This window comes from Tachyglossus aculeatus, chromosome 17 (assembly GCF_015852505.1).
Source record: "Tachyglossus aculeatus isolate mTacAcu1 chromosome 17, mTacAcu1.pri, whole genome shotgun sequence".
Taxonomy (NCBI): domain Eukaryota; kingdom Metazoa; phylum Chordata; class Mammalia; order Monotremata; family Tachyglossidae; genus Tachyglossus; species Tachyglossus aculeatus.
Window position 1 is genome coordinate 53288533 of NC_052082.1, and position 11921 is coordinate 53300453.

Genomic DNA, 11921 nt, shown 5'->3' on the forward strand with positions numbered 1-11921 from the left:
CATCCCCGACTGTTGCCATGGAAACAAGGGCGGATTAAGGCAGGATCCGAAGAGCCCCGGGATCGGGCCCCTCTCTACCTGGGCCTCCCGCGTCGGCCTTTGTCTGGGCATCGGGATGCGCCTGGCACCGAGGCCCGGGTGCAGGGGGGTAGGATGGGGAGGGGATGGGGATGGGGAAGGGATGGGGATGGGGATGGGGAAGGGATGGGGATGGGGATGGAGAAGGGATGGGGATGGGGATGGGGAGGGATGGGGAGGGATGGGATGGGGATGGGATGGGGAGGGATGGGGAGGGTGGGGTGGGATGGGATGGGGAGGGATGGGATGGGATGGGGAGGGATGGGGGTAGGGTGGGGTGGGATGGGGGTAGGGTGGGGTGGGATGGGATGGGGTAGGAGAGCCAGGGAAGACCCCGAGTGGAAGATGGGCTCCTGGTTTCGTCCACCGGACCCCAGGGACAGCCCACCCTCCCCAAAATTTGGGCCGCAGAGAAGCGGGACCCACATGGGAGTCGTCGTGCCCCCCCTCCCCTCTCCAGCCACGCATACACACCGCAACCCGGGCCAACTGGTGGGGAGGGGGCGTCCAGAGCCCTTCCCTCGGAGGTCCCGCCCCGCCCCGCCTCTCCGGGGAGCTTGGCCGAGAGCGGAGGCTCCGGTCCACGGCCAGTCCCGGATCGCCCCCCGCCCCGCCGCCCGCAGGAAAGTTTGCGGGGCGTCCACCCCCCGCCCCCTCCCCCAGGACTGGGGGGGGGAGGGGCGTTGCGGGTGCGGGGGCCCCTCCCTCCGCGCACCCCGGACCCCGCACCGGGCGGGGGGACACCCCACGGGCCGAGCCCCAAAGTGCAAAACTTTACCGCGGGCAGGGAGAGGTCCCGGGAGGGCGGAGCGGACCCCCCCCCGACCCCCTCCCCATCCCCGGTTGGGCGGCTTCGGGCTCACCTTTCCGGAGCATCTTGGCGGCGGGGACGGGCCCGCGCGGGCTCTGGGTTCAAATCCCTCGGGGGCGGCTAATCCCCGGCGGCGGCGGCGGCGGCGCCCCCGCCACCTGCCCCGGCCCACGGCCCAGGCTCGGCCGCTCGGGCATCCTGAGCCCCGGCCGGACCAAGCCCGGGACCGGGACCCCGGGGATGGGGGGCCCGCCCCGCCCCGCCCCGCCCCGCCCCGTCGGGATGCGGTTGCCCGGGGCTCCCGGCCCGCGTTGCTCCCGGAGATGCTTCCCGCGCCCGTTTGCGGGACCGAGAGAGACGGACGCGGAGAGGAGAGCAGAGGAGCGGAGAGGAGCGGAGAGGACCCGGGCGGGGCGGGGCGGGGCACCCGGGCGGGGCGGGGCGGGGCGGGGCGGAGCGCCCGCCTCCCATGCAAAATTGATGAAAAAACAGAGAAGCAACGGAGCTCCCTGCAAAGAGCTCGGCAGTCGCAGCTCGTGGGTCCTAATTCATTCAGTCGTATTTATTGAGCGCTTACTGCCTGCAGTTTAGACTGTGAGCCCACTGTCTCTAGATGTTGCCAACTTGGACTTCCCAAGCGCTTAGTCCAGTGCTCTGCACACAGTAAGCGCCCAATAAATACGATTGATGATGATCAATCCTTCCTCTCCCCCTCGTCCCCCTCTCCATCCCCCCATCTTACCTCCTTCCCTTCCCCACAGCACCTGGATATATGTATATATGTTTGTACATATTTATTACTCTATTTTACTTGTACATATCTATCCTATTCATTTTATTTTGTGGGTATGTTTGGTTCTGTTCTCTGTCTCCCCCTTTTAGACTGTGAGCCCACTGTTGGGTAGGGACTGTCCCTATGTGTTGCCAATTTGTACTTCCCCAGCGCTTAGTCCAGTGCTCTGCACAGAGTAAGCGCTCAATAAATACGATTGATGATGATGATGATGATGACTAAGCGCTTGGGAAGTCCAAGTCGGCAACATCCGGAGACGGTCCCTACCCAATCAATCAATCAATCGTATTTATTGAGCGCTTACTGTGTGCAGAGCGCTGCACTAAGCGCTTGGGAAGTACAAGTCGGCAACATATAGAGACGGTCCCTACCCAGCGGTGGGCTCACAGTCTCAAAGGGGGAGACGGAGAACATAAACCAAACATACTAACAAAATAAAATAAATAGAATAGATATGTACAAGTAAGATAGAGTAATAAATATGTACAAACATATCATCATCAATCGTATTTATTGAGCGCTTACTATGTGCAGAGCACTGGACTAAGCGCTTGGGAAGTACAAATTGGCAACATATAGAGACGGTCCCTACGCAACGGTGGGCTCACAGTCTCAGAGGGGGAGACGGAGAACATAAACCAAACATACTAACAAAATAAAATAAATAGAATAGATATGTACAAGGAAGATAAATAGAGTAATAAATATGTACAAACGTATATACATATATACAGGTGCTGTGGGGAAGGGAAGGAGGTAAGATGGGGGGATGGAGAGGGGGACAGGAAGGAAGGGGCTGTCAGCCAACAGCGGGCTCGCAGTCTAGAAGGGGGAGACGGACGACAGAACAAAACATATTAACATAATAAAACGAATATGTAAATATGTACAAGTAAAATAGAGTCATAAGTAATAATAATGGCATTTATTAAGCGCTTACTATGTGCAAAGCGCTGTTCTAAGCGCCGGGGAGGTTACAAGGTGATCAGGTTGTCCCACGGGGGGCTCACAGTCTTCATCCCCATTTGACAGATGAGGGAACTGAGGCACAGAGAAGTGAAGTGACTTGCCCAAAGTCACACAGCCGACAGTTGGCGGAGTCGGGATTTGAACCCATGACCTCTGACTCCAAAGCCCGTGCCCTTTCCACTGAGCCATGCTGCAGGTGCTGCGGGGAGGGGAAGGAGGTAGGGCGGGGGTGGGTGGGTGGGTGAGAAGAGGAAGGAGGGGGCTCAGTGTGGGAAGGCCTCCTGGAGGAGGTGAGCTCTCAGTATTCATCCACTCATTCAATCGTATTTATTGAGCGCTTACTGTGTGCAGAGCACTGTACTAATCCCGCCGCTTGCCCGCTGCGCGACTTCACTTCCCCCACTTCATCCATTCAATCGTATTTATTGAGCGCTTACTGTGTGCACAGCAATGTACTAAGCGCTTTGGAGAGTACAAGGCGGCAACGTATAGAGACGGTCCCTACCCAACAACGGGCTTAGGGAAGTCATTTCACTTCTCTGGGCCTCAGTTTCCTCATCTGGAAAATGGGGGTGAAGACTGTGAGCCCCACGTGAGACAACCCGATGACCTTGTATCTACCCCAGCGCTTAGAACAGTGCTTGGTACATAGTAAGCACTTAACAAATCCCACCATTATTATTACTATTCTCTAGGCCTCAGTGACCTCCTCTGGAAAATGGGGGTGAAGACTGTGAGCCCCACGTGGGACAACCCGATGACCTTGTATCTACCCCAGCGCTTAGAACAGTGCTTGGCACATAGTAAGCGCTTAACAAATACCACCATTATTATTATTATTATTCTCTAAGCCTCAGTGACCTCCTCTGGAAAATGGGGGTGAAGACTGTGAGACCTACGTGGGACTGCCCGATGATCTTGTATCTACCCCAGTGTTTAGAACAGTGCTTGGCACATAGTAAGCGCTTAACAAATACCAACATTATTATTATTATTATTCTCTAGGCTTCAGTGACCTCCTCTGGAAAATGGGGGTGAAGACTGGGAGCTCTACGTGGGACTGCCCGATGATCTTGTATCTACCCCAGTTTTTAGAACAGTGCTTGGCACATAGTAAGCGCTTAACAAATACCAACATTATTATTATTATTATTCTCTAGGCTTCAGTGACCTCCTCTGGAAAATGGGGATGAAGACTGGGAGCTCCAGGTGGGACAACCTGATGACCTTGTCTCTACCCCAGCGCTTAGAGCGGTGGTTGACAGGGAGTACTAGCTTAATAAATACCATTATTTATTATTACTATTTTGAAAGGGCTTTCTGCCCGCCGCGCCCCGGCCCGGGGAAGAGCCGGACCCTGCGCCAGGGACCCCAAATCCCCGGGCCCCCTTACACGCTCCCCTCCTTCCCATGCGGGTCCTTTCTCCCGAGGAGCTCCCTACTTCCCTGCTCCCGGATCTCCCGCACGCCCCTGATCCCGGCCTTTATTTATTCATTTATTCATTCATTCTTATAGACTGTGAGCCCACTGTTGGGTAGGGACTGTATGTTGCCAACTTGTACTTCCCAAGCGCTTAGTACAGTGCTCTGCACACAGTAAGCGCTCAATAAATACGATTGATTGATTAATTCATTCACTCAGTCGTATTTATTGAGCGCTTACAGTGTGCAGAGCGCTGTACTAAGCGCTTGGAAAAGTACCAGTCGGCATGCCCCTGCACCTATTACCCCTCGACCTTCCCGCATGACCCTTCCCCTCGGCCTTCTCGCATGCCCCCCTGGGGCTACGGAACCCCTCGCTGAGTGGGCGTCAAGGCCCAATAATCATAATGGTATTTGTTAATAATTATAATAATTATAATAATGTTAATTTGTTAATAATAATAATAATGTTAACTTGTTAATAATAATAATTAATAATTTGTTAATCGCTTACTATGTGCAAAGCACTGTTCTAAGCGCTGGGGGGATACAAGGTGATCAGGTTGTCCCACGTGAGGCTCACAATCAATCCCCATTTTCCAGATGAGGTAACTGAGGCCCAGAGAAGTAAAGTGACTCGCCCAAAGTCACACAGCTGACAACTGGCAGAGCCAAAGTCATGATCTCTGACTCCAAAGCCCGGGCTCTTTCCGCTGGGCCACGCTGCTTCTTTTAAGCGCTTGCTATGTGCCAAGCACTGTTCTAAGCGCTGGGGATGATGCAAGGTCATCAGGTTATCCCACGTGAGGCTCACAGTCTCAATCCCCATTTGACGGATGAGGTCACTGAGACAGAGAAGTGAAGTGTCTTGCCCAAAGTCACACAACTGATAAGTGGCGGGGTCGGGATTAGAACCCACGACCTCTGACTCCCGCCGAATCCCGGCCTCACCCCGAATCGGTCCGGAAGCTCGGAGTCCTGGGTCCAACCTCCTCAGCGGTGGAGCTTGGTGGACCCCCAGGATGGCCTGGCGGGGAGGAGGGGTCCCCCTCTTAGCATTCGTCCGTCTCCCTCCCCCCCACAAGAAACCCCCCCACCTGTTCCCTCCATGACCGTCCTCTCCAGCCCCATCCCCAGCCTGGTTTCGTGGCAGGAGCGCCGGGGTTCTAATCCCGACTCTTATCTGCTGTTTGACCTTGGCTAAACCACCTCACTTCTCTGCCTCAGTGGCCTCGTCTGTAAAATGGGAATTAAGACTGTGAGCCCCAAGTGGGACAACCTGATTACCTTGTATCCACCTCAGGGCTTAGAACAGTGCTTGACGCATAGTAAGCGCTTAACAAATACCATTGCTGTTATTATTATGAGAAGCAGCGTGGTTCGGTGGAAAGAGCACGGGCTTTGGAGGCAAGTCACTTAACTTCTCTGTGCCTCAGTTACCTCATCTGTAAAATGGGGATGAAGACTGTGAGCCCCCCGTGGGACAACCTGATCACCTTGTAACCTCCCCAGCGTTTAGAACAGTGCTTTGCACATAGTAAGCGCTTAATAAAAGCCATTATTATTATTATTATCCCCGAATTCTCGGGACCCCCACTGCCCAAACACCAGGCAGACCCAGGGCTCAGCTGGAAGGAGAGGAAAAAGCAGGAGCGGGGTGAGGGGGCGGGCAGGAACGATGACCGCATTCCCAGATTAAGCCCCCCTTTTCCTCTGCTCCCCCTTCCTTCTTTATCCCCTCCCCATTGCCCCGACTCTCTCCCTTTGCCCCCGCCCAGCACCTGTGTATATATGTACATATTTCTAATTCTATTTATTTATATTAATGATGGGTATATATCTATAATTCTATTTATTTATATGGATGCTATTGATGCCTGTTTACTTGTTTTGATGCCTGCCTCCCCCCCTTCTAGACTGTGAGCCCGTTGTGGGCAGGGATTGTCTCTGTTGCTGAATTGTACTTTCCAAGCGCTTAGTACAGTGCTCTGCACATAGTGAGCGCTCAATAAATACGATTGAGTGAATGAATGAATGAACCTCCCCCGCACCGTCGCCTCCAGGGTTCAAAACGGAGAACTAGGCTGGCCCGGGCTAGGCCCGCGTTAAGGGAGGGGGCTATTTCGGTCCCCTTGGGGGCTGGGAGCAACTCCAGAACCCGGGTCCGGGCAGAAGCAGCGTGGAGGAGCAACGCGGTTTAGTGGAAAGAGCCCAGGCTTGGGAGTCAGAGGTCGTGGGTTCTAATCCCGACTCTGCCACTTATCAGCTGTATGACTTTGGGCAAATCACTTTACTTCTCTGTGCCTCAGTTACCTCATCTGTAAAGTGGGCATTAAGACTGTGAGCCCCACAAGGGACAACCTAATGATTAGCTTGTATCTCCCCCAGCGCTTGGAAGAGTGCTTGGCACATAGTAAAGCGCTTCACAAATACCAGCAGCAGCAGGAGCAGCAGAAGAGGGGGCGGACGCGGCGGTGGGAGAGGGGAGGGGGCGGGCCGAGATGGCCAGGAGAGATGGCAATTACTCAGACCCGTGAGTAATGCAATCGAATTCTTCCTCCTCCTCTTCCACCTCCCGGACGACCCCCGCCCCCGGAATAGGGAATAGGCCAAGGACTGGCACCATAGACATTGGGGTCCCATCTGGGGAGGGGAGCGCGGGGGGATGCTGGAAGAAAGGGCCAGAAAGTCCAGAAAGCTGACAGAAACCAACCTGGCCTGGTGGAAAAAAACACGGGCCTGGCTGTTAGCAGAACTGGGTTCTAATTCCGGCTCTACCACCTGCCTGCTGTGTGACTTTGGGCAAGTCACTGAATTTCCCCGGGCTTAATTTCCTCATCTGTAAAATGCGGCTGAAATTCCGGCTCTCCTTCCCCTTTAGACTGAGCACTCGTGCGGAACGACTGTGTCTGACCTGAGCAGCTCGTAAATGCCCCAGTTCTTGGCATGTAGTAAACACTTAGTAAAATGGCATTATTATCATTATTAATAATACCAATGATGGTACTTTTTTAAGCGCTTGCTATGTACCAAGCACTATTCTAAGCGCTGGGGGGAGATACAAGATAATCAGTTTGTCCCACATGGGGCTCACAATCTCAATCCCCATTTTACACCCCTTCGGTCTTTATTCCCACCTCCCCCTCTCGAATCACTTTAGTGGAAAGAGCAGGGGCTTGGGAGTCAGAGGACGTGGGTTCTAATTCTGACTCCGCCACTAGTCTGCCGTGTGATTTTGGGCAAGTCATTTCACTTCTGTGTGCCTCAGTGACCTCAACTGTAAAATGGGGATTAAGACTGTGAGCCCCATGTGGGACAACCCGATGACCTTGTATCTACCCCAATGCTTAGAACAGTGCTTGGCACATAGTATGCGCTTAACAAATACCATCAGCAGCAGCAGCAACTTCTCTGTGCCTCAGTGACCTCATCTGTAAAATGGGAATTAAAGACTGGGAGCCCCACGTGGAACAACCTGATTACCTTGTAACCACCCCAGCGCTTAGAACAGTGTACAGGCACAGAGTAAACGCTTAACAAATGCCATTATTATTATTATTATTCTCTCCACACGCACACACCCGCGATACCACTTGTTTTCGCTTCTCTCACCGACTTTAATTAGGAGTTTCCAGGTAGGACCGGCCCCGGGGGGGAGTCTGCTCGGGTCCTTCGGGGGCTGAGCTCTGCTTAAAGGGCCACAACGCCCCGAAGTTTTTCGGGGGGACGGGACGGCTGGACTCGTCCTTTAGGCCCTGGACGGACCCAGGCGTCCCCCCTACACCTCCCGCCCGGCTGCGGCTGATTCCCCCCGGGCAGCGTGGTGCAGTGGAGAGACCCCAGGCCTGCGACTCAGAAGGACCTGGGTTCTAATCCCGACTCTGCCACTTGTCTGCTGTGTGACCTTGGGCCACTCATTTGACTTCTCTGGGCCTCCGTTTCCTCATCTGTAAAATGGGGAGTGAGATTTTGAGCCCCACATGGGACAACCCGATAACCTTGTACAGCGCTTAAAACAGTGCTTTGCACATAGTGAGCGCTTAATAAATGCTATCATTATTATTATTAATTTCTCTGTGCCTCAGTTACCTCATCTGTAAAATGGGGACGAAGACTGTGAGCCCCCCGCGGGACAACCTGATCACCTTGGAACCTTCCCAGCGCTTAGAACAGTATTTTGCACATAGTAAGCGTTTAATAAATTCTATCATTACTATTATTATGAACTTCTCTGTGCCTCAGTTACCTCATCTGTAAAATGGGGATGAAGACTGTGAGCCCCCCGTGGGACAACCTGATCACCTTGTAACCTCCCCAGCGCTTAGAACAGTGCTTTGCAAATAGTAAGCGCTTAATAAATGCTATCATTATTACCCCAGCAATTGATAGCTCCGCCCCCTAACGGTAGCCCCACCCCTAAACAATAATAATAATAATAATAATAATAATAACGGCATTTGTTAAGCGCTTACTATGTGCAAAGCACTGTTCTAAGCGCTGGGGGGATACAAGGTGACCAGGTTGTCCCACATGGGGCTCACAATCTTAATCCCCATTTTACAGATGAGGGAACTGAGGCACAGAGAAGTTAAGTGACTTGCCCAAAATCACACAGCCGAGAAGTGGCAGAGCTGGGATTAGAACCCACGACCTCTGCCTCTCAAAGCCCGTGTTCTTTCTACTGAGCCATGCTGCTTCTCTGATAAATGTTAGATAGCTTTGCCCTCGAAAGGTAGCTCCGCCCCTAAATGATAGCTCCGCCCCCTTAGGATGGCTCCACCCCTAAATGATAGCTCCGCCCCCTCATGATGACCCCGCCCCAAATGATAGCTCCGCCCCCTCAGGATGGTGCCACCCTTAAATGATAGCTCCGTCCCTCCGGGTGGCCCCTCCCCTAAATGATAGCTCCTCCCCTCGGGATGGCCCCGCCCCTAAATGATAGTCCCGCCCCCTCGGGATGGACCCACTCCTAAATGATAGCTCCGCCCCCTCAGGATGGTGCCACCCTTAAATGATAGCTCCGTCCCTCCGGGTGGCCCCTCCCCTAAATGATAGTCCCGCCCCCTCGGGATGGCCCCGCCCCTAAATGATAGTCCCGCCCCCTCGGGATGGACCCACTCCTAAATGATAGCTCCGCCCCCTCAGGATGGCCCCGCCCCTAAATGACAGCCCTGCTCCCTCAGGATGGCCCCTCCCCTAAATGACAGCTCCACACCCTCAGGATGGCCCCGCCCCTAAATTATAGCTCTCCCGAACGATGGCTCCACCCCTAAATGATAGCTCCGCCCCCTCAGGATGGCTCCGCCCCTAAATGTTAGCTCCGCCCCCTCAGGATGGGTCCACCCCTAAATGATAGCCCCGCCCTCGGGATGGCCCCGCCCCTAAATGATAGCTCCGCCTCTACACGATAGCTCCGCCCCTCATGATGACCCCGCCCCTAAATGATAGCTCCGCCCCAAATGATAGCCCCGCCCCTCCGGATGGCCCCGCCCCTAAATGATAACTCCGCCCCTCCGGATGGTCCCGCCCCTAAATAACTCCGCCCCTCCGGATGGCCTCGCCCCTACATGATAGTTCCGCCCCTCAGGTTGGCCCTGCCCTTAAATGATAGCTCCGCCCTCCCAGATGGCCCCGCCCTTCATGATAGCTTTGCCCCTCAGGATGGCCCCTCCCCTAAATGATAGCTCCGCCTCTCTGGATGGCTCCGCCCCTAAATGATAGCTCCGCCCCCGAACGATGGCTCCACCCCTAAGAGTGGCCCCACCCCTGAATGGTAGCTCCTCCCCCAAACAATAGCACCACCCCTAAATGATAGTTCCTCCCCTGATCGATAGCCCCGCCCCCTAAGCATGGCCCCCCCACCCCTAAATGATAGCTCCGCCCTCAAGCGGTAGCCCCTCCCCGAACGATGGCCCCGCCCCTAATTGATGCTCCGCCCCCGAAGGATGGCCCCGCCCCTAAATGATAGCTCCACCCCCGAACGATAACCACCGCCCCTAATCTATAGCCCCGCCCCCCGGATGATGGCTGCACCCCAAAATGATAGCTCCACCCCCCAACGATGGCTCTGCTCCCAGAACGATGGCCCCACCACCGAACCATGGTACCGCCCCTAAATAATAATAATAATAATAATGATGGCATTTGTTAAGCACTTACTATGTGCCGAGCACTGTTCTAAGCGCTGGGGGTGGTACAAAGTAATCAGGTTGTCCCTCGTGGGGCTCCCAGTCTTCATCCCCATTTGACAGATGAGGGAACTGAGGCCCAGAGAAGTGAAGCAATTTGCCCAAAGTCACACAGCTGACAAGTGGCGGAGCTGAATTAGAACCCAGGACTTCTGACTCCCAAGCCTGTGCTCTTTCCACGGAGCCACGCTGCTTAAACCTTCCCAGACTGAACCCCTTCCTTCCTTTCCCCCTACTCCCCCTCCCCATCCCCCCGCCTTACCTCCTTCCCCTCCCCGCAGCACCTGTATATACGTTTGCACAGATTTATTACTCTATTTATTTTACTTGTACATATTTACATATTCTATTCATTTTATTTTAACATGTTTTGTTCTGTTGTCTGTCTCCCCCTTCTAGACTGTGAGCTCGCAGTTGGGTAGGGACCGTCTCTATATGTTACCAACTAGTACGTCCCAGGCGCTTAGTCCAGTGCTCTGCACACAGTAAGCGCTCAATAAATACGATTGAATGAATGAATGAATGAATGACAGTTTTGTTTTGTTGTCTGTCTTCCCCTTCTAGACTGTGAGCCCACTGTTGGGTAGGGACCGTCTCTAGATGTTGCCAACTTGGACTTCCCAAGCGCTTGGTACAGTGCTGTGCACGCAGTAAGTTCTCAATAAATACGATTGAATGAATGAATGACTGTTTTGTTTTGTTGTCTGTCTCCCCCTTCTAGACTATGAGCCCGCTGTTGGGTAGGGACCGTCTCTAGATGTTGCCAACTCGGACTTCCCAAGCGCTTAGTACAGTGCTGTGCACATAGTAAGCGCTCAATAAATACGATTGAATGAATGAATGACTGTTTTGTTTTGTTGTCTGTCTCCCCCTTCTAGACTATGAGCCCGCTGTTGGGTAGGGACCGTCTCTAGATGTTGCCAACTCGGACTTCCCAAGCGCTTAGTACAGTGCTGTGCACACAGTAAGCGCTCAATAAATACGATTGAATGAATGAATGAATGAATGAATGACAGTTTTGTTTAGTTGTCTGTCTCCCCCTTCTAGACTGTGAGCCCGCCGTTGGGTAGGGACCGTCTCTAGATGTTGCCAACTCGGGCTTCCCAAGCGCTTAGTACAGTGCTGTGCACACAGTAAGCGCTCAATAAATACGATTGAATGAATGAATGAATGACTGTTTTGTTTTGTCGTCCGTCTCCCTCTTCTAGACTGTGAGCCCGCTGTTGGTTAGGGACCGTCTCTAGATGTTGCCAACTTGGACTTCCCAAGCAGTTAGTCCAGCGCTCTGCACACAGTAAGCGCTCAATAAATACGATTGAATGAATGAATGAATGAATGAATGACAGTTTTGTTTTGTCGTCCGTCTCCCCCTTCTAGCCTGTGAGCCCGCTGCTGGGTAGGGACCGTCTCTAGATGTTGCCAACTTGTCCTTCCCAAGCGCTTAGTCCAGCGCTCCGCACACAGTAAGCGCTCACTAAATACGATTGAATGAATGAATGAATAAACGCCGGCTCCGCCCCCTGGCGCCGGCCACGCCCCCCTAACGGTAGCCCCGCCCCGAACTCGGGCCCCGCCCTCCGAATGCCAGCCCCGCCCCGAACTCCGGCCACGCCCCCAACCGGAAGCTCCGCCCCCCTTCGAACGCTGGCTCCGCTCGGGG

General features: G+C 53.9%; 1 protein-coding gene across 1 annotated transcript in view; it reads right to left on the reverse strand.

The window, feature by feature from the left end:
* The window catches only part of RTN4RL1 (reticulon 4 receptor like 1), a 68789-nt gene extending 67734 nt beyond the window's left edge, over positions 1-1055 (reverse strand). Inside the window, exon 1 of the mRNA XM_038759571.1 lies at positions 942-1055. Within this exon, the coding sequence (XP_038615499.1) occupies positions 942-954 (13 nt within the window). The 5' untranslated portion in view covers positions 955-1055. The remainder of the gene's footprint in view (positions 1-941) is intronic.
* Between the last annotated feature and the right edge of the window lie 10866 nt (positions 1056-11921).